We start from the raw sequence: 24334 nt of genomic DNA, 5'->3' as shown, positions 1-24334 counted from the left end.
GCCACAGACAGATACACTGATACACAGATACACAAGTCAAACTTATAACACCCCTCTTTTTGGGTCGGGGGTTAAAAAATGAATGACATAATACCAAGTCTTCCTAGTTCTACTTCTAAAGCATGTGACTGACTGTATATGACTATTTGTATGTGTTTTATTGGTAACTAGCTGATGCCCGCGACTTCGTCCGCGTCGTTTTCAAAAATCCTGTGAGAACTCTTTGATTTTCTATGATAAAAAGAAGCCTATTTTACTCTCCAGGTCTTATTAACTATACCCATGCAAAAAAAACCACATTGGTTCCTTGCTCCTTGGCAATGTGATTGAAGGACAAACCGACAAACCAATAAACCAACAAACAAACACAATTTCACATTTATAATATGGGTAGTATTAATATTTTATTTAAATAAATCATCCACATATATGTTTAAAACAAGTGTAAATTAAAAATTTATAACACCCCCGACAAGTGAAGGTTACAGTAACTAGAAAAGACCGAAAAGACCTGATAACTTTCAAATGGCTGAACTGATTTTCTTGGACTATTCCGCGCCTACGATCTAAAGTATCTGAGTTTTCCAAAACATCATTTACAAATAAATAATTATGTATTTAGGCAACGTCCATCTTGACAGCTTGACATTTGTCAATTGACATAATATTAAGAACCTAACTGTAAGCGCCTTCTAGTTGCTTAAGTTATTATTATATATTTAATTACGCTATCATACATACACACATACAAACACTCACGCACACATAAAATTCCATCCTATTACCCGCTCTCACACCCCGCTCCTGTCAGTTACCTTTGAACCGGCGTTTACGCACGTCGAGTCTGAAACCCGCTAACTGCGTGACGCCCGCTGTACAAAACGCCACGCGCCGCTTGTGTAAAAAACTCATATAACGCTAAATTAATCACGCAAAACCCGCTATTAAACTGTAAAAACGCTACGCTAAATAAATAAGTTAAATCACATAAACTTTAAAATTAAGTGAAGTGTTCTGCGAATCTGTGCTTCGAAGAAACTATCCACGGAATACGAGAAAGGGAAGACTCCAAACCACCGGTGACCTATCCTGCCTAAATCCAGGTATTTATCCTACAATTTCTCTGGTCCTATCGCACCGTATCCAATTTCTCTTCCTAGAATCGTATTCATATATAATTCAACACTAAACACGCTATTTATTGTATATTTCAATATTCATTGCAATAGAATTACGTTCGGAACATAGGTACCGCCGCTAACAAAAATATACAAAAATCTTATATAATTACGCATATTTATGTTTAGATCCACGCATTACATTATATTAACGCATTATATATAATTATTTATGTATATTTTTCAATATTTAAAGATTAAAACTTTTTATATCTACCTACAACTAACTCATTATAAAAATTATATCGAAATAATTATTCGCCCGTATTGAGTCTTATTCGCTTGAAATAACGTTTATTATCGCATATCAGATATCAGAATGTCAAAATCTAACGAAACTATTGTTAGATTAGAGGCTAAGAAAGAATTCTTGTTTTTATCAATTCAACAAATATATGATTTAAGTCTGAAGGTGAGTGATTCTGTGAACAAAACGAATTTCTTGTCTCGCGTTCAAAGTTTAGAAAAATTACGTCAAGATTTCGCGATAGTTATAGACGATTTAATTTCAGCCTATTTGAAACATGACCCTGTTTATACGCCGAACTATGCCCCGCTAGGCGCATTTGACACATTATACTGTCAAATTCAATATACTCTAAATGAAATTAAAAGTGAATCCGCTGTGTCACAGTTTGACAACCAATACAGTTTGTTAAATAAAAAATTACCTCCACTGAATTTAAAAACATTTGATGGCTGTCCGTCAAAATGGACTGTCTTTTACGAAAACTTTTTAAACTTAATACATAACAACAATAGACTCACTGACGTACAGAAAGTCCAATACTTAGTTAGTTGCTTGACTGATAAGGCGCTTTTGGTTTGTTCTGGTATACCACCTACTTCGGAGAATTATCTTATTATATGGAACGCATTATTAGAGAAATATCAAGATACTAGAGTGCAAGCTACTCAACACATAGATACGATTTTAAATTGCAAACAAAATCAACCGCTCGAATCTTTTGTTGATCAATTTTGCTCCGCGCAAGCGGCACTGCAACGCCTAGAAATACCAGATTTATCAGACTTTATGATTACGCACATAGCACTCTCAAAGTTAAGTAAAGATGTTGTCACATTATTTGAACAAAATCATAAACACATTAAAATACCTACTTTTTCCGATTTAAATAATTTCTTAAAAGAACAATTAAAAATACAAACTTTACGCTCCGCTCAAGTTAATACTCAAACTCCAAATAAAAAACCTAATTCATATAAACCTAAATCGCAAACTCAGACTTATACGAGTACAGTCAGCAACAACAATAATTATAATTTAAATTCTCAAAATACTCAACGTAAGTGCATAATCTGTAAAAATCAAGACGCTCATCCGCTTTACAAGTGTGAGGTTTTTAAAAACCAAGACGCTAAAACTAAGCTAGACATAGTGAGAAAAAATAGATTTTGTGAGTTCTGCCTAGGATTTCATTTAAAATTCCGCTGTAAGAGCCAGGGTCGATGTGGGAACTGTGCATCTAGCTCACATCACAGTCTGTTATGTAGCTCTTTTTCTAAGCCTAGGTATGAACCCGGGACCTCACAGTCACATGCCACCGCTTACTCACCGAACCGCTATGGTGCTAACAACAATAACACTCCGATACAGATGCCACCGCAGAATGATAAATCTAATGATTTGCCAAAGATTACAGCACCACCTCCCGCACCTCACGCTCCGCCAAGTAATCCTACAGAATTAGCACTTTCGGTGACTACCTCTTCACGCAATTTCTCAAAAGACACAACTGTACTTTTACCTACCGCGAAAGTAAATGTATGTAGTAACAATACGCAATACGCTATCCGTTTATTTTTAGATACAGGTTCAATGACTAATTTTATATCGAAAGAATGTTGCCAACGCTTAAATTTGAAAATTAAATTCGCTCCGTCAGTTGTAAAAGGTATTGGTCAAACAGAAAGCACATCACTGGGATTTGTAACATTTAAAATTTATTCTCGCTTTGACTCACGCTGTTCTTATACTATTACCGCTAGGGTGATAGACACAATTACCGACCACTTACCAAACGCTCGTATCGATGTTTCCCAGTTAACTCATTTACACGCATTGCCATTGGCTGACGACGATTATCATACTCCAGGGCCGATCGATTGCCTAATCGGTAATGAACTGTTCCCCTTCTTGCTTGGGTGTGACAGAGTGGTCTCGCCTCGTTCGTCTGTAGTCGCGGTTCAAAGCACGCTAGGCTACATACTGATGGGGAGAGCAGACTGCGCAGCTCACAACTCGACTCACCGCTCAAACGATTTTAAAACTTTTTTATGTCACACAGACTCTCCGTCACTTGATGAAATTACTGAACGCTTTTGGTCATTAGAAAATGTACCTAATAAAATTCACATAAGCCCTGATGATGAAGCATGTGAACGCATCTTTAAAGATACTTACTCACGCGATGAAACAGGCCGATATACTGTTCACTTACCCTTTAAAGATGATCCCGCTAAACTCGGTGACTCATACTCGATCGCCAAACTCCGCTTTCTTCAATTAGAGAAGAAATTAAACGCTAATCCCGCTCTTCGTAAAGATTATAACGCAACCATTCAGTCATACATAGACAAAGGTTATCTTACGAAAGTAGACAACCCTTCACGCGACATAAATTGTTATTATATTCCGCACAAAGCTGTTTATCGCCCTGATAAGCAGACTTCGAAAACTCGCATCGTTCTAAACGCTTCAAGTCGAACTACCTCCGGAAAATCGCTTAACGATTTATTATATGTAGGTCCTAACTTACAAAATAACATATTTGAACTCTTAATAAATTTACGCTTATTCTCAATCGCAGTAACCGCAGATATTGAAAAACATTATTTTCAATTAAATTTAACGCCCGCGCATCACGCTTTTCAAAGAATTCTTTTTAGATTTGACACTGAGCAATCTATTGACACTTATAACTTCACCGTAGTATCATTTGGAGTATCTAGTTCACCTTATCTCGCTATGAGAGTCGTGCGTCAGCTAGCTGAAGACAGCATTGACAGGTACCCGCTCGCAGCTAATGAAGCTACTCATCACATGTACATGGACGATTACATAAACTCAATCGATGGGTTTGAGAAAGCCAAAGCAACTTATCATGAAATGGTCGATATGTTCAACTCAGGTGGTTTCAATTTAACCAAATGGATCTCCAATGACACTAAATTTCTAAATGAAGTTCCTAGCTCTCATAAAAATCCGCACGCAATTAATTTTGATTCAGATGCTCAAGACGTTACAAAAATAGTAGGAATGCAGTGGCATCCTAAACTCGATACTTTTACTTTTAAAATCAACGCTAAGGAAAGTCCACGCGATTATACAAAACGCTTAATTCTTTCGATTACCGCGCGCCTGTTCGATCCAATCGGTCTAATAGGTCCTGTTACCGCTTTTATGAAACTTCTCGTCCAAGAATGTTGGAAATTAAATCTCGACTGGGATACTCCAGTACCCAGCTCAATCGCTCAACAGTTTGAACAATTTTGTAATGAACTACCACATTTAGAACAAATCAAAATTCCACGCTACGTAGGTATGAACTCTGAATCTCATGTAACGCTCATAGGTTTTTCTGACGCTAGTGAAAAATGCTATGGAGCCGCCGTTTACATACGCGTAAGTTCAGATGAACATTCTTCTGGATCTATTCATTTGCTCGCTTCAAAATCTAGAGTCGCACCGCTTAAGAAAACATCACTCGCTCGACTCGAGCTTTGCGCATCTCTTCTATTAGCCAGTTTAATTGATTTGATACGTGAAACTCTTAGCAAGCGCTGCAAAATAAATAACATTTACGCATTTTCGGACTCTACAGTAGCTCTTTCATGGCTGCATTCTCCCGCATATAAATACCATACATTCGTTGCCAATAGGATTACCGAAATTAATTCAAAGTTATCTGCTGAACATTGGTATCATATAAAAGGACGCGAAAATCCTGCGGACATTATATCTCGTCCAGTCACGCCGAAAGAATTATTAGAACGCAAACTTTGGTTTAACGCTCCTCAGTGGACAACGCATCCTATATCGCGATGGCCTATAACGCCTTTTCAAGTAAACGCTCATAATGAAAATTTTGAAGAAGCAAAAATTACTGTTCTAGCAGTTGAAACTTCTGTTTCCGACACTCAACATCCGATTGATATCTTAGCCGAACGCTCTTCTAGCTGGTCTAAATTATTGCGCACCATTGTTTACATGTTAAGATTCTCCAAACGCTTAAAATCACGCGGTTCTATTACAGTTTCAGATCTAGATTTTGCAGAAACTTATATAATTCGCTATGTTCAAAATAAACATTTTTCTCAAGATATTCACGCTCTCAAAAATAATAAACCTTGCTCGAAATCGATCTTAAAACTTAACCCATTTCTCGCAGACGACATCATCAGAGTTGGTGGTCGTTTAAGCAATTCGCAATTAAATTTTGGTCAAAAACATCCAATAATCTTACCTTCTAAAGACCGCATTACTCAACTAATAGTTGATTATTATCATATCACTAATTTGCATACAGGACCCGCGTTATTACTCGCTTTACTCAGACAGAAGTTCTGGATCATTGCTGCCAGAAACTTGGTTCGACAACGTGTACACAAATGCAATATTTGTTTTCGCACCAACCCTCAATCTACTTTTCCACAAATGGGAGAGTTACCCGCTTTTAGAGTAGCGCAAGTTAAAGCCTTCGTTCACACCGCTGTGGACTACATGGGACCTTTCTTTGTAACTCACATTCGCCGCCGAGGTATTAAAAGTCATAAAGCGTACGTCTGCATATTTACATGCATGACTACCAAGGCAGTACACCTAGAATTAGTCTCAGATCTTAGTTCTGACTTATTTCTTGCAGCTTTTTTGAGACTAAGCGCACGCAAAGGCCCTGTAAGTCTAATATACAGCGATGGAGCTACTACATTTTTTGGTGCTAAACGCAAATTAGATGAACTTTACACTCTCATACAGTCCAATGCTCATAAAAATTTCATTGAAAATCGCCTCGCAGAACATCGTATTCAATTTAAACATAGCCCGCCTTACGGCCCGCATTTAATGGTCTTAGCGAAATTAACGTTCGCTGTGTAAAAACGCATTTATACAAGGTAGTAGGGACACAAATCCTTACTTATGAAGAATTAAATACAATTATAATTCAAATCGAAAACTTATTAAATAGTAGACCATTATGTATTTTAAGCTCTGATCCGTCAGATCTTTCCGCACTTACGCCCAATCATTTTCTCAATCTCACTCCCGCAAAATATTTACCTGTCGAAGATTTAACGGATATTCCCGACAGCCGCTTATCCCGCTATCAATTGTTAACTAAAATTACTTGTTCTTTCTGGAAACGCTGGAGCCAAGAATATTTGACTTCTTTACAACACAGACAAAAGTGGAATACTCCATCCAACCCTGTGAGTCTTGGAGCTGTTGTTGTAATCAAAGACTCCAACGTTCATCCTCTTTGCTGGCCTCTAGGAGTTATAGAAGAACTCTATCCAGGGAAAGACAGTATAATTCGAGCAGTCAAAGTTAGAACGCGTTCCGGAAGCTACATCAGACCTGTAGTTCGGATATGCCCTCTACCTTCTCAATAGGCTGCTATTAACGCTATTAACTCTATTTAACCGCTTTAAACGCTATAATTTTTATCTCTCTCTTGCAATTCGTTCTGTTTAGAGGACTTACCTCTAGGCGGGGGAAGTTGTAAGCGCCTTCTAGTTGCTTAAGTTATTATTATATATTTAATTACGCTATCATACATACACACATACAAACACTCACGCACACATAAAATTCCATCCTATTACCCGCTCTCACACCCCGCTCCTGTCAGTTACCTTTGAACCGGCGTTTACGCACGTCGAGTCTGAAACCCGCTAACTGCGTGACGCCCGCTGTACAAAACGCCACGCGCCGCTTGTGTAAAAAACTCATATAACGCTAAATTAATCACGCAAAACCCGCTATTAAACTGTAAAAACGCTACGCTAAATAAATAAGTTAAATCACATAAACTTTAAAATTAAGTGAAGTGTTCTGCGAATCTGTGCTTCGAAGAAACTATCCACGGAATACGAGAAAGGGAAGACTCCAAACCACCGGTGACCTATCCTGCCTAAATCCAGGTATTTATCCTACACTAACGGTTATCTAACCTTCTTTGCTACAAGAAAACTAGAAAAGAGCTGATAACTCTTAAACGGCTGAACCAATTTTTTTGGAGTATAGCTAAGAACACTCTCGATCAAGCCACCTTTCAAACAAAAAAAAGTAAATTAAAATTGGTTCATTCGTTTAGGCGCTACGATGCCACAGACAGATAGACAGATACACAGACACACAGATACACACGTCAAACTTATAACACCCCTCTTTTTGGGTCGGGGGTTAAAAACCAGTAAGAACCATGGATTTTTACTGTATAGAAAATAGCCTATGTGTTAATCCAACGTATTATTATTAATACATTGTATTATTATTAATACATGGTATTATTATTAATACATTGTATTATTATTAATACATGGTATTATTATTAATACATTGGATATATACATCATACATTGGATTGAAATATATTATTTCCATTCCAACTTTCAGCCAAAACTTTTCAATAGTTTTTGCATGATAGAGTAACAAACATACACACATACACACAATCACACCTTTATAATATTAGTGTGAAGTGTGATAGTGTGATGTGATGTGATTAGTGTGATATTTACCAAGTTGGCATGCACAGTTGCCTCTTCAATGTACTTGGCGATGCCTGTGACGAAGCCATTTCTGTCTTCAAAGTTGGTGTCAAAATTGGCCTGGTACAGGATGGAGCAGGGCGCTGCTTCTATGCATGGCTGTTCATCTGTGACAATACATAACAATTAGAATATTATTTGTATGTTGTTATGAACAAGATAAAGTTGTAGACTAAAACCTGAATGCATCTTAATAAACGCTGAAATATTATACTAAAATTGTGTTTCTGTCGCTTGGTATATTTTAATGTTGTAGTAGATTTAAACTTGGATATGGAACACCCTTCCGGCGTCAGTTTTCCCTTCCACCTATAATATGGGTACCTTCAAGTCAAGAGTGAATAGGCAACTTCTAGGCAAGCGCGCTCCATCTTAGGCTGCATCATCACTTGCTGGCAGGTCTGATTGCAGCCAAGCGCTAGTCTATATAATTAAAAAAAAAAAAAAAACTTATGAAGTCAGAATTTTCTTCTCTTTCATTTGACATCCCACTCAATACAAAAGCAAAAAAAATTTTTGGAGACGTGGGGGTCTCCAAAATTTTTTTTTGATATAACATCGGTTAGGTCACACCCTTCTCATTCTAAAAGGAGATCCATGCTCAGTAGTGAGCCGGCAATGAGTTGATGATGATGATAGCAATAATTTCTTTCACTTTAGTAGCCTAATCGACTAATCATAGTATTAAGGCTTTATTAAGGCAATTGAAGTAGTTTGGGTCAAGTAATGTTCTGAAATTCACATAAGCAGGATGTTTGGTGATCTATATCACTAATACCGGATGGCAGGGCGTTGAAATGGTTTTTCTACGATATATATTGGGCCGGATATGTAGCAACTATAGCAAGAAGCTATTTACCAATAATTAAGTTTTGAAACACTTACCTGGCAAAGTTAGCTCGTCTAGAACGTCCACGTTACTTAGGGCATCCGAAAGAGATACCTTTTCACTCACAGACATGATTATTTCAACGAATAAACGACAAAATACACAAACAGTCCCGTAGGCCGTAAGCTAATTTACGGTCGGCAAACTTTAATTAAAAAAGCAAGTAACACTATGGAAGTTTATATGAATGATAACTTATCATCGTACTCATATTTTTTATTTAAAATTTAAAGGAAATAGGAATATTTACGTAGTAAATTACTATGTAATTAATAGTAAAGTAAATAATTACAAAATATCAGACTCTTTCGAATGATCGAATACTAGTGCTGTCCCTTAAAAGAATTGAAATTGTCGTTCATCGATTTTAATATCGATTGACAACTCGAAAATCGTTAATATGATTAATTTTGATTTGAATTTCATTATAGTCACAAGTGTTGTTTTTTTTTTTACTGAAAATATTACAATAATACTTAAAACTGGCCTTATTTAATTACTGTAACACAAATCATGCCCGCGTGGAATGGTTCTGCAGAAGAATACTGGCTGCATTTATACACTGGATAAATAATTAAATTGAGTGAAATTTCAGTCCAAATGGTATCACAAATCCATGCGTCGGAAAACTTTAATTTTTTCTTTAATCGATACTAGTGAATCGTTAAGTTAGCTATTAATCGTTTAGTACATCACTAAAATCTAATTACGTATTTGTCATCATTGACAGCAGCCGGATAGTTGTCAGTTGTGGCGACGCCCAATTGGGGTTCAGAAATTAATGCTCGTATGCGTTTAGAAAAAGTTATCACATATATATTTTAAAATTAGATTTAAATTATATATTTGTGTTAACTTTTTTTAAATACATAATATAACATAATGCTAAATGTTAATATTAAAATAATTAAAGCCGAAGAGATTAACAGGCATTGCTTTTAGTAAGCAATGGGGCTTATTTGGTTTTACACATATCTCGATGCGACAGGTCTAAAATTCATGTTTTCCTTTTCATATTTTTACCTACGAAAAAGGATAACATTATTTGACCTGTCAATTTAGTTTTTTGTACAACCTTTTTAATTTATTACCATCTTACCATACATACCTATTCAATGTTAAGTGATGTTGTATGTGAAGTTATGGTAAGTGATGGCACTTACCATCAGATGAAACCTTAGTAAAAAATCGGTTAAATGCGAGTCAGACACGCACCCGAAGGATTTCGCACCTTCTACAAACCATCTACCAGTACGTGTCTACAAACTTGACATCGGCTAATCTGTGAAAAGCCAGACGAGAGAAAAAAAAATGCTCATTCTGTGAAAATTTCAACTTTCTACCTATTACGGTTTCACGAGACGCTGACAGACAGACAGATAGCAAGGATTAGTAAATGGGTCCCGTTGGCACCCTTCGGACACGAGGTCTAAAAATAAAAAAAATATGTAGGTAGTTATATTTTGTAAAATTTATTTTTTCTTTACATAACTTAAAAAGTGTACTCTGGACCGATTTTGACAGTACAAGACTTATATACTGGTCACACTAGTGACCCAGCTCTTTAAACGAGAAAAAAAAAAGACATATATATACTCTTAAACGTTCTAATTTTATGTAAACACAATGCACCATTTTGCATAACTAGTAATATTACTATAGGTGTGCGTATCATATAAATTATTATTATTATATAACAAAAATAAAAAGTTAGTAATTAATATTAAACAAAAAATAATAATTTTGGAATATCAACTGGGGTAAAATGTTGGCTGACAAGTGTAAATTAAAAATTTATAATGCCCCCGACAAGTAAAATTACATAAATACAAAAGAGCTTGATAACTTTCAACTGAACGACTGAACCGATTTTCTTGGATTATTGCTAAGAACTCTCGATCAAGCCACCTTTCAAATAATAAAAAAAAAACTAAATTAAAATCGGTTCATTAGTTTAGGAGCTACGATGCCACCGACAGATACACAGATACACACGTCAAACTTATAACTCCGTGATTTTTGGGTCGGGGGTTAAAAAGTATAACCCTACATCCAGTTATAAAAGAAAGCCATCTGGTGTCCATGGGTTAACCAGCAGAAGCGAAGTTTCTTAACGCAAAATATAAAAAATCTCACTATCTCGTTCACTCATATGGCGCCATATATGACAGCGTTTTATCGCCACGTCCATTCTTCGTTTTTAGCATGGAGGTTAGAGAGAAGGAGAACGATCGCTACGCGCTAAAGCATTAGCGCGCCTGTCCCTGAAAATTGGTAGAATTTATAATTCGTTTTTCAGCCACCAGCCGCGCTGTCGTCGGTAAGGAGTATCTGTGAAGTTAGCTGTTTATGAGTACAAGTAGATGAAGTTAGTTGCATAATGTATAAATTTTCTTCGCGGCATCGGTGAGAAAATAATCGTGCTCCGTAATTTTTTAATTTTTGACGAAAAGAAACATTAAAAAATGGTGAAATATTGTATTGTGCGTGGATGTACAACTCAAATACGTTGCATAGATCCTATTTTCCATTGTTTATAACAAATTTAATTGTTATAAACAATCTACATTAACAAAAAATAGGCTATAACCTTCCCGAAATTTATAAAGTAGTATAGATAATTTATTCATCAATAAATAATAATAATTAATAATAATTTCATTTTTTTTTCCTTTGAATAATATTATATACACGTATATTAAACGTTGATATATCATTTCAAATTAGCGCACAACAGCCCGCTTTTATTGAGACAACTTAGCGATCGCAGCGCCTCACTTATTTTGTCCGTATTTCGGGGACACTATTTTCTACAGCGATCGTTCTTCTTCTCTCTAACCTCCATGGTTTTTAGTTTTGTAAAATGACACTATTTACACGCATATTCTTAAAAAAATCAGAATCAAAGAGTGTGAGAAGGATAGATTTATTCGCTGCAGTGTACCGAGAAAGAGATGGAAATAAAACGATGTAAGCCGCCACGAGATCAGAAATCAAATTATAGCGTTTTAAAACTTAACTGTGTCAATAAATAAAAATTTTAGGAATTGTAATTATCCAAATAATAATTTAAAAAACTATAAAAAAAATTTAAAAGGGGCTATTTTCGATCAAAACTAAAAATCTAGGAATGAGAAATGCCCATTTTTTTTTTCTATGGAAAAATTTATATCCAATTGTGTTTTCTTTTCATTCGAAATTTAAATAAAAGACTAAAAAGCCCATAATAATTGTAATAACGTTATTGTATCTGTAGTTTCCAAATAAAAAGCTTCCAAAAGTCGCAAAATATTGCATATGCGTCGTTAAGAAGTTTCACTTCGAAATAGTTTAAATTGCACTTACTAAAATATTCACCAAATAAAAATAAAAAAACTGACAAATTGAGAACCGTCTCCTTTTTTGAAGTCAGCTAAAAATAACAAATCTTAACAGGGCTCTCTCCGTCACTCGCTTCATACAATCGTAGTTTCAATTTCATTTGAATATTAAGCAACCAAAGTCCATGAAATTTTGCAGACATATTCTAGAAACTAATATCTGTCTGTGGTGTTTTAGATTTTTCTAAAAATATGTAGTTTTAAAATTACAGGGGCTCAAAGATTTGTATGTAAATTTTTAAGACCGCGTAACTTTGAAACCGAATATTTTAACAGAAATCCACAGACATAGATATTAGTTTCTAGAATATGTCTGCAAAATTTCATGGACGTTGGTTGCTTAATATTCAAATGAAATTGGAACTACGTTTGTATGAAGCGAGTGACGGAGAGACGCCTCTTAAGCATAAGGACGTACAATTTTTTCGTCAGAATCAAAAACTAACATAGGCAATTATTTCACCATTTTAGAATTAACTTAGACTAATTTATGTAACTATGTACATTTGGTGTTATAACGCCAAAACTTAGATTATAAACTAATATAAAGACTATATTTCCATTTATTACAAGCCACAAAAGATACAACTGCGCACCGATTTTATGATACATATATTATACTAGCCGATGCCCGCGACTTCGTCCGCGTGGATTTGGGTTTTTCAAAATCCCGTGGGAACTCTTTAATTTTCCGGGATAAAAAGTATTTATATATACATATATTTTATATATTTATATATATTTTACCTAATATTATATATTTTATTATATTATAGTATTTATATATTTTACCTATTGATACATTAAAACAAAACTGAAACTTCTCCATTCTGTGACATGCAAATTATATGGAAGCGGTTCGCGCGTATTTTTTGGCAAGTGCTACATGCCACAGAATTCTGCGGAATAAATTGCACGGTGAAAATTCCCAGTGCGAGTTTACCCTGACTCAATCAAAACTAAACTTAAATAAGTGGACTTCGTCTGTGTTGGTGTTAGCTGGCGGGCGTGCTTTGCCTTTTTGCAGTGTTTTTTTTTTGTCAAAGCTGACTGGAAAGCGCTCTAAGGGGGTGCCGTGCGTATGTCGGTGAGCGCCGGCACAGACGGGGTCCATACTTGTATAGTTTAACTAACTTGTTACAAATAACTACAAACTTGACATTGGCTAATCTTTGTAAAGCCAGACGAGAGAAAAAAAATAAGTATAATCATATTGTACTTATTCTAAACAAAGTATATCACTAATAATATCTGGAGTAAACAAAACAACTTTCCTAAACTAAATGTGTGATATGAACTCACATTATATTTTTAAATAAACCAACATAAAAATGCTTTGATCCCAAATAATTTTCAACAGGTTTAGTATAAGATTTTACATCTCACTAACATTGAAAGAAACACAATAACGTCAGAGTAAAATAGACCTTAAGATCCTTAACTGAAAGTCGGAAATTCGATGGCGATTCTAAATTCACTCGATTTTCACTTGGTAGTTGACGGGTCTGCCCGCGAAATTCAAATTTTATGACATTCTATTTGCGATAATAACAGTTTCATCCCCACCTATTCATATAAAAATCTTTACTTGAAAGGGTCCAGTTTAAGGAATTAGCTCTAGTATCGACTGTAACTCACAAATTAGTCGATACTAGAGCTAATTTCTTAAACTGGACCTTATCAAGTAAAGATTTTAATATAAACACGCGGAAATGATACTGCCATTGTCGCAACTAGAATGCCATAAGCCTACTTTATCGTATTAGTTTACAAATTGTGAAAAACCAAATAAAATTTGAACTTCGCGGACTTCGTCTGTGGTGGCGTTTTCTGGCGCGCGTGTTGTGACTTTTTGGAGTGTTTTTTTTTTTGTTAAAACTGACTGGAAAGCGCTCTAAGGGGGTGCCGTGCGTGTGTCGGCGAGCGCCGGCACAGACGGGGTCCATACTTGTATAGTTTAGCTAACTTGTTACAAATAACTACAAACTTGACATTGGCTAATCATTGTAAAAGCCAGATAAAAAAAATATATATTTACATACTATAAATCAACTCCTTGGATACAGCGCATACCGACGGAGTGTAGAGTCGAGTCTTTGGATAACAAATTAAACTCAGCCTTATGTATGTTGACATACGGTTGAAATTAGTACACTGGGAGTAAAACACGGCAGCCATCTTTCTGCCATAGTAGCAAGATAAAGTTGAAAACTGAAACCCGACGGTCCTTTTAATAAACGCTGAAATATAAGAGTTAAATTGTTTTTCTGTCGCTTGGTATATTTTAATGTTGTTGTACATTTACATTCATGAGCTCAGAATTTTCCCCTCTTTCGTTTGACATCCCACTCGATGCAATAGCAAAAAAAATTTTTGGGGACCTCCACTTTTTTGATGTGACATCCGTTAGGTCAATTTTTTTCATATAAAATATGTCACCCGGACCTTTACAACGAATCAATTGACACCTCATTCATCAAAATCGGCCCAGTAGTTTAGGCACTATGGTGGAACACACAAAATTTGGATACAAACATACATACTTAGACTGCTAAAATTATAACCCTTCCTTTTGGCTTTGCCGCAGTCAAGTAAAAATAGTTAGTTTGCTTTGTTATCAAAAAAAGCCGCGCGTAAGATCCACGTCACTCGGCCGGTATGCGTTGCGCTTTAACTCAGCAGCACATCACCTTAATATTTAAACAGTGCTTAGAAACTAAGTGTCGTTAAAACTCAATAGGTACCTCCTGCACGTATATATAACGTAATCGCTTACCACTTAACTGTGCATTATTTAACGGCCCGTTAATCTGACCGTCATTATTAACAGTCACATTAGTTAACAGTCTGTCATTGTTAACTGTCATTGTAGCTAATGGTCTGTGATTATTAACTGTTACATTACTTAACTGTCTGTCATTAAGTGGCACATGGTGTAATTGACCGCTAAACCGTCTGTCATTATTAACTGGCACATTATGTGGATGCCCGGTAAACTGTCTATGACTATTAGCTCTCACATTACCAAACTGTCTGTCATTGTTAACTGTCATATTATTTAACTGTCTGTGATTGTTAACCATCAAATTATTCGGTCCGTTAAACAGTCTGTCATTATGAACCACCGTATTCAGCTGCCTATCATTAACTGTAAAATTATTTAATGGTCCATTAAACAGTCTGTTATTATTAACTGGCAAATTGTTTAACGGCCCACTAATCGGAGCCACACTATTTAATTGCCTGCTATTAACAGACAAATTATTTAACGGTCCATTAATCTGGTTACCATTATTGACTGTGGTGTTGTCATTAATGACTAAATTAACATTCTCATACTCTGTTAACTCGACGATGGGAGCTGGGATTTCAAAATCGATGGAATTCATATAATCGTAATTGTGCTCAATATCGTCAAAGCCGTTGTGCTGGTTGAATGCGGTTGTGTCTATCTGTATGTCAGGTCTTGCATCTTGGAAAGGTGGTTCAGGCAAATTGATCCGTATGCAATTATGGTTTTTCAGTAATGAGGGTAGCGCGAAATCCTCTTCACAAGCATAGCAATGGAGGTTACCTAAAATGAAATAAGTGTAAATTAAAAATTTATAACACCCCCGACAAGTGAAGGTTACAGTAACTAGAAAAGAACTGATAACTTTCAAATGGCTGAACCAGTTTTCTTCGATTATAGCTAACAACACTCTCAATCAAGCCACATTTCAAACAAAAAAAACTTAATTAAAATCGGTTCATTAGTTTAGGAGCTATGATGCCACAGACAGATACACAGATACACACGTCAAACTTATAACACCCCTCTTTTTGGGTTGGGGGTTAATAAAAATGAATATGTACGCGAACCAGTTGCAGGGAGCCGCTTCATGACGGCGGCGCAAGACTGTGGCGTGTGGAAATACTTAAAAAAAAAAAAACAATTTTTTTATTCAATTAGACTTTTACAAGTACTTTTGAATCGTCAAATTCATCTACCACTGGTTCGGAATGCCTTTCCTACCGAGAAGAACCAGCAAGAAACTCGGCGGTTGCTCATGTGAGACCTATCTCCAGCAGTGACCACAACACTGGCCCAGTGTTAAGCAGACCTCACACACCTTTGAGAACATGGAGAACTCTCAGCATGCAGGTTTCCTCACGATGTTTTCCTTCACCGTTAAAGCAAGTGATATTCACGTATGTAAAATGCACTTAACTCCAAAAAGTTAGAAGTGCATACCCGGGATCAAATTCAAGTCAAAGAGAAAATCAAAGAGTTCCCACTGGATTTTTAAAAACCTAAATACACAGACAAAGTTGTGGGTATCGGCTCATCCATACTTAATATTATAAATGTGAAAGTGTGTCTGTCTGTCTGCTACCTTTTCACGGCCCAACAGTTTAACCGATTCTAACGAAATTTGGTACAGGGTTAGCTTATATTCTGGGGATGGACATAGGCTACTTTTTATCCCGGGAAATCAAAGAGTTCCTACGGGATACCTAAAAACCCATCCGCTTAACCGATTTGTATGAAATTTGGTACCGAGGTAGCTTGCATCCATGTAATTGACATAGGTATTTTATCCCGGAAAATTAAAAAGTTCCCACGGGATCTTTAAAACCTAAATCCACGCGGACGAAGTCGCGGGCATCAGCTAGCTGCTAGTGAATAATAATCATGATTACCTTTTGCACTGAGTTTGAGTGGATAACTATTACCGTCTATTGTAACCCCGTGCTTTGCATACAAGTGCCGCTTCAGGGTGTACTTGGACGCGAAATACCGGAGGCAAAGCTGAAAACATTATTATATTTTAGCATTTTATTTATTACTATAAATTTATTCAACGGTTAAGGAGGAGACTGAATTCCCAAAGGTCGGCAGTTCAAACTCCACCACATACACTGGTAAAGTGACAACGTAGTTTGATATAAAAGAGAGCTAACCTGGAAGCTGGAACGGGTAGCTATATTGAAACACTGAATCGCTTGGCGGTACGTTTTTAGGATTCCCTACCTCAAAAGGAAAAACGGAACCCTTATAGTATCACTTTGTTGTCTGTCTGTCTGTCTGTCCGTCTGTCAGGTCTGTCAAGAAAACTTATAGGGTACTTCCCATTGAACTAGAATCACGAAATTTGGCAGGTCTTATGGCACAAGTTAAGGATAAATCCGAAACCCGTGAATTTCTAGTTGCATCACAGAAAAAAAAATTCAAATGTGTTTTAATTTTGAAATTAAGATAACTATACCAAGTGGGGTATCATATGAAAGTATGGTAACAATTGAGAAGCTTATTGGCAATCATAATTAACATCTACATACAGTACAATGCCAATAATCCAGCACTAATAAAAACCGAAAGCTGCCAGATTATTGTTCAGATTTGGTTCGGTTCGGATTACTGGATTGTATTGGAAAATTCATTTCATAAAGCAAAATTAAAAATTTATAACACCCCCGACAAGTGAAGGTTACAGTAACTAGAAAAAAGCTGATAACTTTCAAACAGCTGAACCGATTTTCTTGGATGATAGCTAAGAACACTCTCGATTAAGCCACCTTTCAAACAAAAAAAAACTAAATTAAATCCGGTTCATTCGTTTAGGCGCTACGATGCCACAGACAGATACACAAAGTCAAGTGCATTATACAGAGATAGCTTGCATTGCATCCTGGGGATAGACTATTTTCATCCAGGAAAATCAAAAAGCTCCCCCAGGATTTTGAAGCATAAAGTAATGGGCATCATCTGGTTATATACACAGTGAAATTTTAGCAGTTCTAGAGACGTGGCAGGGTACTACTGGCCTGTGAATTTTTCCAAATGAACATTACTCAATAAATTTTTTTTTTTAAGACTTTTTATGGTTTAAATGGATAGCAATGCTAAAATTTCACGAGTATACATTATCAATGACGCTTGGCATTGAAAAGGCACAAGAGAAGATAAAAATTTACCTTGCATTGATGTTCTGATAATAAAGTCCTACGTCTTGCTACCAAGGGGTTTTTTAGGGTTTTAGGATCTGAATCTGTTAGGTCAATAAAATCAACGGGGGTACTATTTGTCTTTTGTGCCGAAAGATTTTTCAGTAACATGTCTTGTGGCAAGGGCAGTTTTTCCAAAACGATTCTGGGTTGAAGTAACGGTGGCAGTTTTTCAGTTTTTACGTTATAAACTAGTTTGAAAGATTTTTGTGAATCCGTTGTTTGGGTGTTTTGTGTTGTACTGTCAATTAAGACCTCTGGATTATCTTCTGCATTATTTTGAGTGTTATTAATTATGTTATCGGTTATTACGTCCATTTTATTGAGTAAGTTAACAGGCTTGGGTAATTCCTCTACGTTTTGTTGAGCGCTTTTTAAAAAATGCGACCACTTATGTTGTAACATATCTGTCTCTGTGCTGAACTTTTCGAAACATTGATTGCAAAAGTAGAAGTCATTATAGCCCGTCATAGCACACTTTTCATATTCAGGGAACGTAGATACATGCTTTTCTATCAAATCACGTCTTGCAGAGCTTAGTTCACAAAATTTGCAGACATAAACTGTGTCCGTACCCATAGTATGAGTTGTATACAATGTTTTCGGCCGTCTTTTAGAATGCAAGAACTTTATATGGTGGGACAACGCACACTTATCATCAAACCGGTCTTTACATATATCGCAGATGTAAAATTGTCCCAGATGTTCGTAACTATGGTCTTTCAAATCCATGAAGTAGAATAGGGAAATATGACAGGTTTTGCACACATATTTTTTTACTATTTTGCATACAGTACGCCGATGTTCCAAATAGCGTTTCCTAGTTGGCAACAGCAACCCGCACGCATCGCAGTGAAGTTTTACGTGGACTTTGAAAAACATTCTGTCAATAAAATCCTTTGAGCAGTAAATACATATGTAACACCTACGTTTTTTGTGGACCTCTTTCATGTGGACCTTCAAGGAGGCGTAATCTTCGTATATCTTCGGGCATTTTCGACACCTGTGGTACTCTTTGACTTCGTGCACGATAATCTCATCGGAAAACGACACCTTTTTGCGGACCTTGTTCTCAGGTTTATAACACATTACATGTTTATTCTCCAGGTGGTTCAACAGCTTCTCCTCGCTCAAATACACCTTCTGGCATATGTTACAGGTAAAATCCGTGGTATAGACGATATTTCTCTTTAAATTGTTCATAAACTCCTCTTTCAGTTGTTCTAAGTTTTCCCGCCTTAATCTTACCGAGCATTTCTTTTGGTATTTGCCAATTTCATGCATTGCCACGAAAGTTGGTTCTCTCAAATCTGGCGGCACATCCATTTTCATTTTTAGTAGATAGGGTTTTATATCGTATCGTTCACATAACACTACAGCTTCTTTCTGGAAATGGCGCAAAATCTCCTCAATTTCAGACGAACTGCCGCCCGCATCCTTCTTTTTTTTATAAAAATCCAGCGAATCTCGTATGTAACCATTGCAATTTCTAGACATGAAAAGAAAAGAGGGAAACTAAACAGAAAAAATTCTAAAAATTGTTTGATTTGAAGCAATTATTGCTTTTGTAGAAACGTCAACCAAAACAAATATGGCTAATGGCTGCAGAATGACAGAAGAGTTCGAATTTTTTTTATTTTTTTTTCTCTCTCGTCTGGCTTTACAAAGATTAGCCAATGTCAAGTTTGTAGTTATTTGTAACAAGTTAGTACTATACAAGAATGGACCCCGTCTGTGCCGGCGCTCGCCGACATACGCACGGCACCCCCTTAGAGTGCTTTCCAGTCAGTTTTAACAAAAAAAAAACATTCCAAAAAGGCAGAGCACGCCCGCCAGCTAACACCAACACAGACGAAGTCTCGAAAATATTTACGTTAGGGATGTCCATGTTTAATCGATCCGTCAGGAAATCGATTTTTAATTTATGTACATTGATCGATGGTTATTGATGAGTTTTATATTATTCAACAACAAGAGTATTCAGTTTCAAACTCTTTTGTCATAGGTTTTCAGCATTGAATCACAGAATATGATTGAATAAAATGTATAGGAAGGCTACTTGGAACAAAAATCTTGTTTCACAAATTAATTGACCTTTTCACAAAACTGTCAAATCAAATATGACACAAGTTGGCTGTCAAGTTAGCAATCAAGTTACAGCCTCAAAAATTCTTACCGAGCTCATAATGTTAATGGTTGGTTCTACATTGCTGCTTTACTAAGTGATATTAAAATAGTTTTTCGTGAGAAAATCTTCAATGGATTAAAATAAATGTCACATGAGCTCAGAGATTCTGTTACAGAGACTGAATTATCAAATCAGCAGACTGAACCTGGCTGAACTGTGGCTGATACATTACATTCCGATTTATCAATTAATAAGTCGAATCAGAATAAATTTATTGCAACGTAAGCTTCTTGTTCGAGCAATCGTTTGAAAATCAATATCGCTTATTAAGTTTTATTGCACCATTATATTAATCAAAACACATTAGCAGCTATTAATCTTCGATTCTACATTTTTAATACATAGTTAGTGTAATAAACTGAAATGACAAACTTTATGACTAATTTGATTTCGGAACGTCTTTATTGTATTGTCTGTGGTGTTGCCTATTGTGACTTGTGTCAACTGTCACTTGTCAGAATGCCAGTTTTTTTTAGAGAAGAAAATGGAATTATTGTTTTTTATCGGACGTTGATTTTTGCTGAAAGTAATTAGATAAACATTGCTTATTTTTACATCAAGGGCGGAAGGTGCACGAGTGCGAAATGTTTCCAGCGACGCGCATTCGGAGCTGCCTTCCCGTCATAAACCCGATGTTTAGGCGGATGAGGCCACACAAACCGTTTCGGCACACCATCCATAATCAAACAAAGAATACCACTGTGAATGGCTTCAGTGCTAATATTAATAATCAGTTACACAAGACGAAATGGATGAATTTCCGAGCGATTTTCACGCGATGGATGCCTCTAGGGAGTGTTATTTATGTGGGATGGTGTTATATCCGTGCGAGTGTAAACTACGAGTTTTCCAAAGTGGAGATAAAGTTCTACGAAATGTTCCCTTTTCGAATCACTAGTCGACTGTGGGGGAAGCTGGCGTCCTGCGAGCTTCCTGTATCGATACGAAACTTTGTTTACGGTACATACATTAGAATGTTCGACGTGAACCTGAACGATGCTGCTGTTACCGATCTAACGTACTATAAAAGTTTATCAGCGTTCTTTACACGTGCATTGAGAGATGGTGCGAGATACATATCGCCGGCACCTTGCGTGTCTCCCTGTGATGGTATAGTCCTGAACTGCGGGCCAGCGGACACAGATAAAATAGAGCAAGTCAAAGGTGTAACCTACAGCCTTGAAGAATTCCTAGGTGAGAACAAATGGTCTAACAACCACGATAATAACTACTATAATTCTTTATTAAAGAACAAAAAAAATATTCTACACCAATGTATAATTTATTTAGCGCCCGGTGATTACCATAGATTTCATTCACCTTGCGATTGGACGTCGAACTTTCGAAGACATTTTTCTGGTAAACTTTTGTCAGTAAACCCGTGGTTGGCAAAACTTATCCCTGGTCTATTCACTCTCAATGAGAGAGCTGTGTATATTGGGGAATGGAAGCATGGGTTCTTTTCTATGACAGCTGTGGGTGCTACGAATGTTGGATCTATAGAAATATATTCGGATCCAGACTTAAGAACGAATACGAAGGGAAAACGAAACCGTATTGATGAACTGGAGATGCATAGAGTTACATACAAAAAAGGGGAACTATTTGGGCAATTCAACATGGGCAGTACAATCATTCTGCTATTTGAAGCACCAGCAGATTTCAAGTTTGAGCTTAATGCTGGTGACAGAGTCCTCGTTGGCCAAGCCTTGACGACGATGACTAAGGAATTTTCTAGATGACCGATCTATGATGACTTATTTTACGTGGCGCAGACGGCGATCGTATTCTATGTAATTTTGCTGACGCTATAGCAGGTTTTTATAGCGATTACTTGTAGTTGATTGAGTGTTTAGTTAAAGTAATTAATGCATAATAAAGCTACAGTCACACCTGCGCGTCAAGAACGCGGGATGCGGGAACGTCAACAACGTGAATATATGAAAATTCCGCTATGTGGAAAATCATAAGTTTTCAGAAGACTTTTTAAAACTACTTTTTTTTCGTAAAAGTATGCTTTACTTTTAGATCAAAATCACATAGCTAAAAGATAATTTCTTGAACTAGCACACACACACTCCTTTTAAAATTAACAAAATGATATCAAAAACGAAAATCCTGAATAATTACATAGCAGATTTTGCATGCGCATAGACAATGTGCACACCTATGCAATTGTTGTATTCGAGTGGGTGTGCATGGCGCTATGAAATATCATAGAAGACGATGTTCGCGCGACTGACGTTCCCGCTTCGTAGTCGCTTTGGTCGCGCAGGTTTGGATGATGCTTAATACCTGCTACACCCCTTCCAGTTAACCATGTTTTAGAAAAGTGACCTAACTCAAAAATAAAAAAATACAATATGAATGACACTTTAATAGCCCTGGCAGTGAGAGCAAATGAAAAACAAAATGGCACATTCAGTTCTATATATGTTCCCAGCCCAGATATGGCATTTTCAGAATCAAAGTGACCTAACCCAATAATCATAAAAATGAAACAATTCAATTCATACTATAAATCTTAATGCAATGTAACCTTCATCATAAGGATATTTATGTATTGCAATTTGCTGCAATAACCAATCTTTCTGAATGACATACTCTTTCATTATTGGCTATCAGGGTTGGAAATAATAATTCTTTGTTTAAAACTGTTTTTTAACTTGTGTAAAGGCAAGCCCAAAATTGATTGTTAATATTGACTGTGAGTTTTTAAATAAAATACTTGTTTTAAATAAGGTCAACCCTGGCTAAAATATAGTTTTTTTAGCAAGAGTGACGTAGCTTCAACCAATATCAGCAATTGTGACAGCATTTTAATTATCACAATTTTATTTTTATTTTTTCACAATTTTTTTCATAAAGCAATTGGTTATTGTTGTAAGGTTATCATAATCTGTAATCAAATGAAAAACTGTAAAAAAAAAAGCTTACAAATTGTGTTTTTAGTTATTATGACTTATTTGTAATCTTGGTTTCAGTGTATATATGATGCAATCAATTTTTTCTTAACTGACTTAAACGATAAACAAGTACCTTGCGTTATACGTGGCCCATGGACCTCATTCTGACCATGAAATCATTATAATATGAGTGAAAAACCTAACTCCAGAAGGCCCAAAGCGCCAGGCAAATCGTGTCGGTTTTTCTCTAAGAAGGTTTCTGTGATTTTTAAATCTTTTAAGTCAGCTGAAAAAAACTCAAGTATATAGTTATTAATTTTCGATGTTTATTAGATTGTTTTGATTTTTTGTAGTTTTAATGTATTTTAGAATCTAAATTCTACAAAACAGATAGATATTTTATTTTGTTGTGTTTAGAGTCCATGAATACTAGATGTATTTAGTGTTATCACAAATTTTTTTTGACAATTTGGAGTTGCTATGAAAGTAGTTTATTTATATGTAATTACTAAATGAATTACAGGTTATATAAAATCTTACAATTGAAAATTGACGGCCAAATTAGCATTTTATATTGTGAAGCAGATTGGTAAATATTTATCAAAATAAGTTACACTATGCAATTGATATTTATCAATAAATATATTATAGTGCTAAATATTTATCAATATACTTAATTGTATTTAATAGTGATAATGAATAATATCACAATTTTATTCAGTCTCAACTTCACATATATTTTATGTGATTTAAAAATTATCCCAGTGATATTTTAGCGAACTGAATAAATTGATTAGGCATTTACACAGACTTGGAATAGCTAGACATGTTAGTCAAATAGTATGAAAACCAACAGTGCATATTTTTTCTTAGCAACGCAGCGCCCAATCACAAGTTTCAATAGCCACGTCACACACCATCGTCAGTGAGCCAAATGACTTCGACAGGATTTTTTTTAACAGGCATTTTTTTTCTATTTGGAGTAAAATATTGATAAAGGATTGAAAATA

The 24334-nt window shown here is 35.9% G+C and overlaps 3 protein-coding genes across 4 annotated transcripts in view; 1 reads left to right on the top strand and 2 right to left on the bottom strand.

The window, feature by feature from the left end:
* The window catches only part of LOC123879727 (cytoplasmic FMR1-interacting protein), a 39587-nt gene extending 30416 nt beyond the window's left edge, over positions 1–9171 (bottom strand). Inside the window, exons 1-2 of the mRNA XM_045927631.1 lie at positions 8859–9171; positions 7944–8080 (exon numbers count right to left, since the gene is read on the bottom strand). Of these exons, the coding sequence (XP_045783587.1) occupies positions 7944–8080; positions 8859–8934 (213 nt within the window). The 5' untranslated portion in view covers positions 8935–9171. The remainder of the gene's footprint in view (positions 1–7943; positions 8081–8858) is intronic.
* A 5740-nt stretch (positions 9172–14911) lies between these two features.
* Positions 14912–19820, bottom strand: LOC123879665 (zinc finger protein Xfin-like). 2 transcript variants are annotated; one of them, XM_045927517.1, is made up of 4 exons: positions 18201–19820; positions 16926–17034; positions 15397–15816; positions 14912–15216 (listed from the first exon to the last, which is right to left on the bottom strand). In XM_045927517.1, the coding sequence occupies exons 1-4, from the start codon at positions 19725–19727 to the stop codon at positions 14969–14971; spliced, it is 2304 nt and encodes a 767-aa protein (XP_045783473.1). In that variant the 5' UTR covers positions 19728–19820; the 3' UTR covers positions 14912–14968. The 2 variants fall into 2 exon arrangements, with proteins under 2 accessions (XP_045783473.1, XP_045783472.1); XM_045927516.1 differs by having other exon boundaries at positions 14912–15816.
* Positions 19821–20877: 1057 nt separating this feature from the next.
* LOC123879706 (phosphatidylserine decarboxylase proenzyme, mitochondrial) lies at positions 20878–22767 on the top strand. Its single transcript, XM_045927599.1, has one exon. The coding sequence runs from the start codon at positions 21003–21005 to the stop codon at positions 22158–22160; it is 1158 nt and encodes a 385-aa protein (XP_045783555.1). The 5' UTR covers positions 20878–21002; the 3' UTR covers positions 22161–22767.
* The last annotated feature ends 1567 nt before the right edge of the window (positions 22768–24334 follow it).

This window comes from Maniola jurtina, chromosome 28 (genome assembly GCF_905333055.1).
Source record: "Maniola jurtina chromosome 28, ilManJurt1.1, whole genome shotgun sequence".
Lineage (NCBI taxonomy): Eukaryota > Metazoa > Arthropoda > Insecta > Lepidoptera > Nymphalidae > Maniola > Maniola jurtina.
Note: the sequence above shows the minus strand (reverse complement) of the source record. Positions and strands in the feature narration are given on the sequence as shown.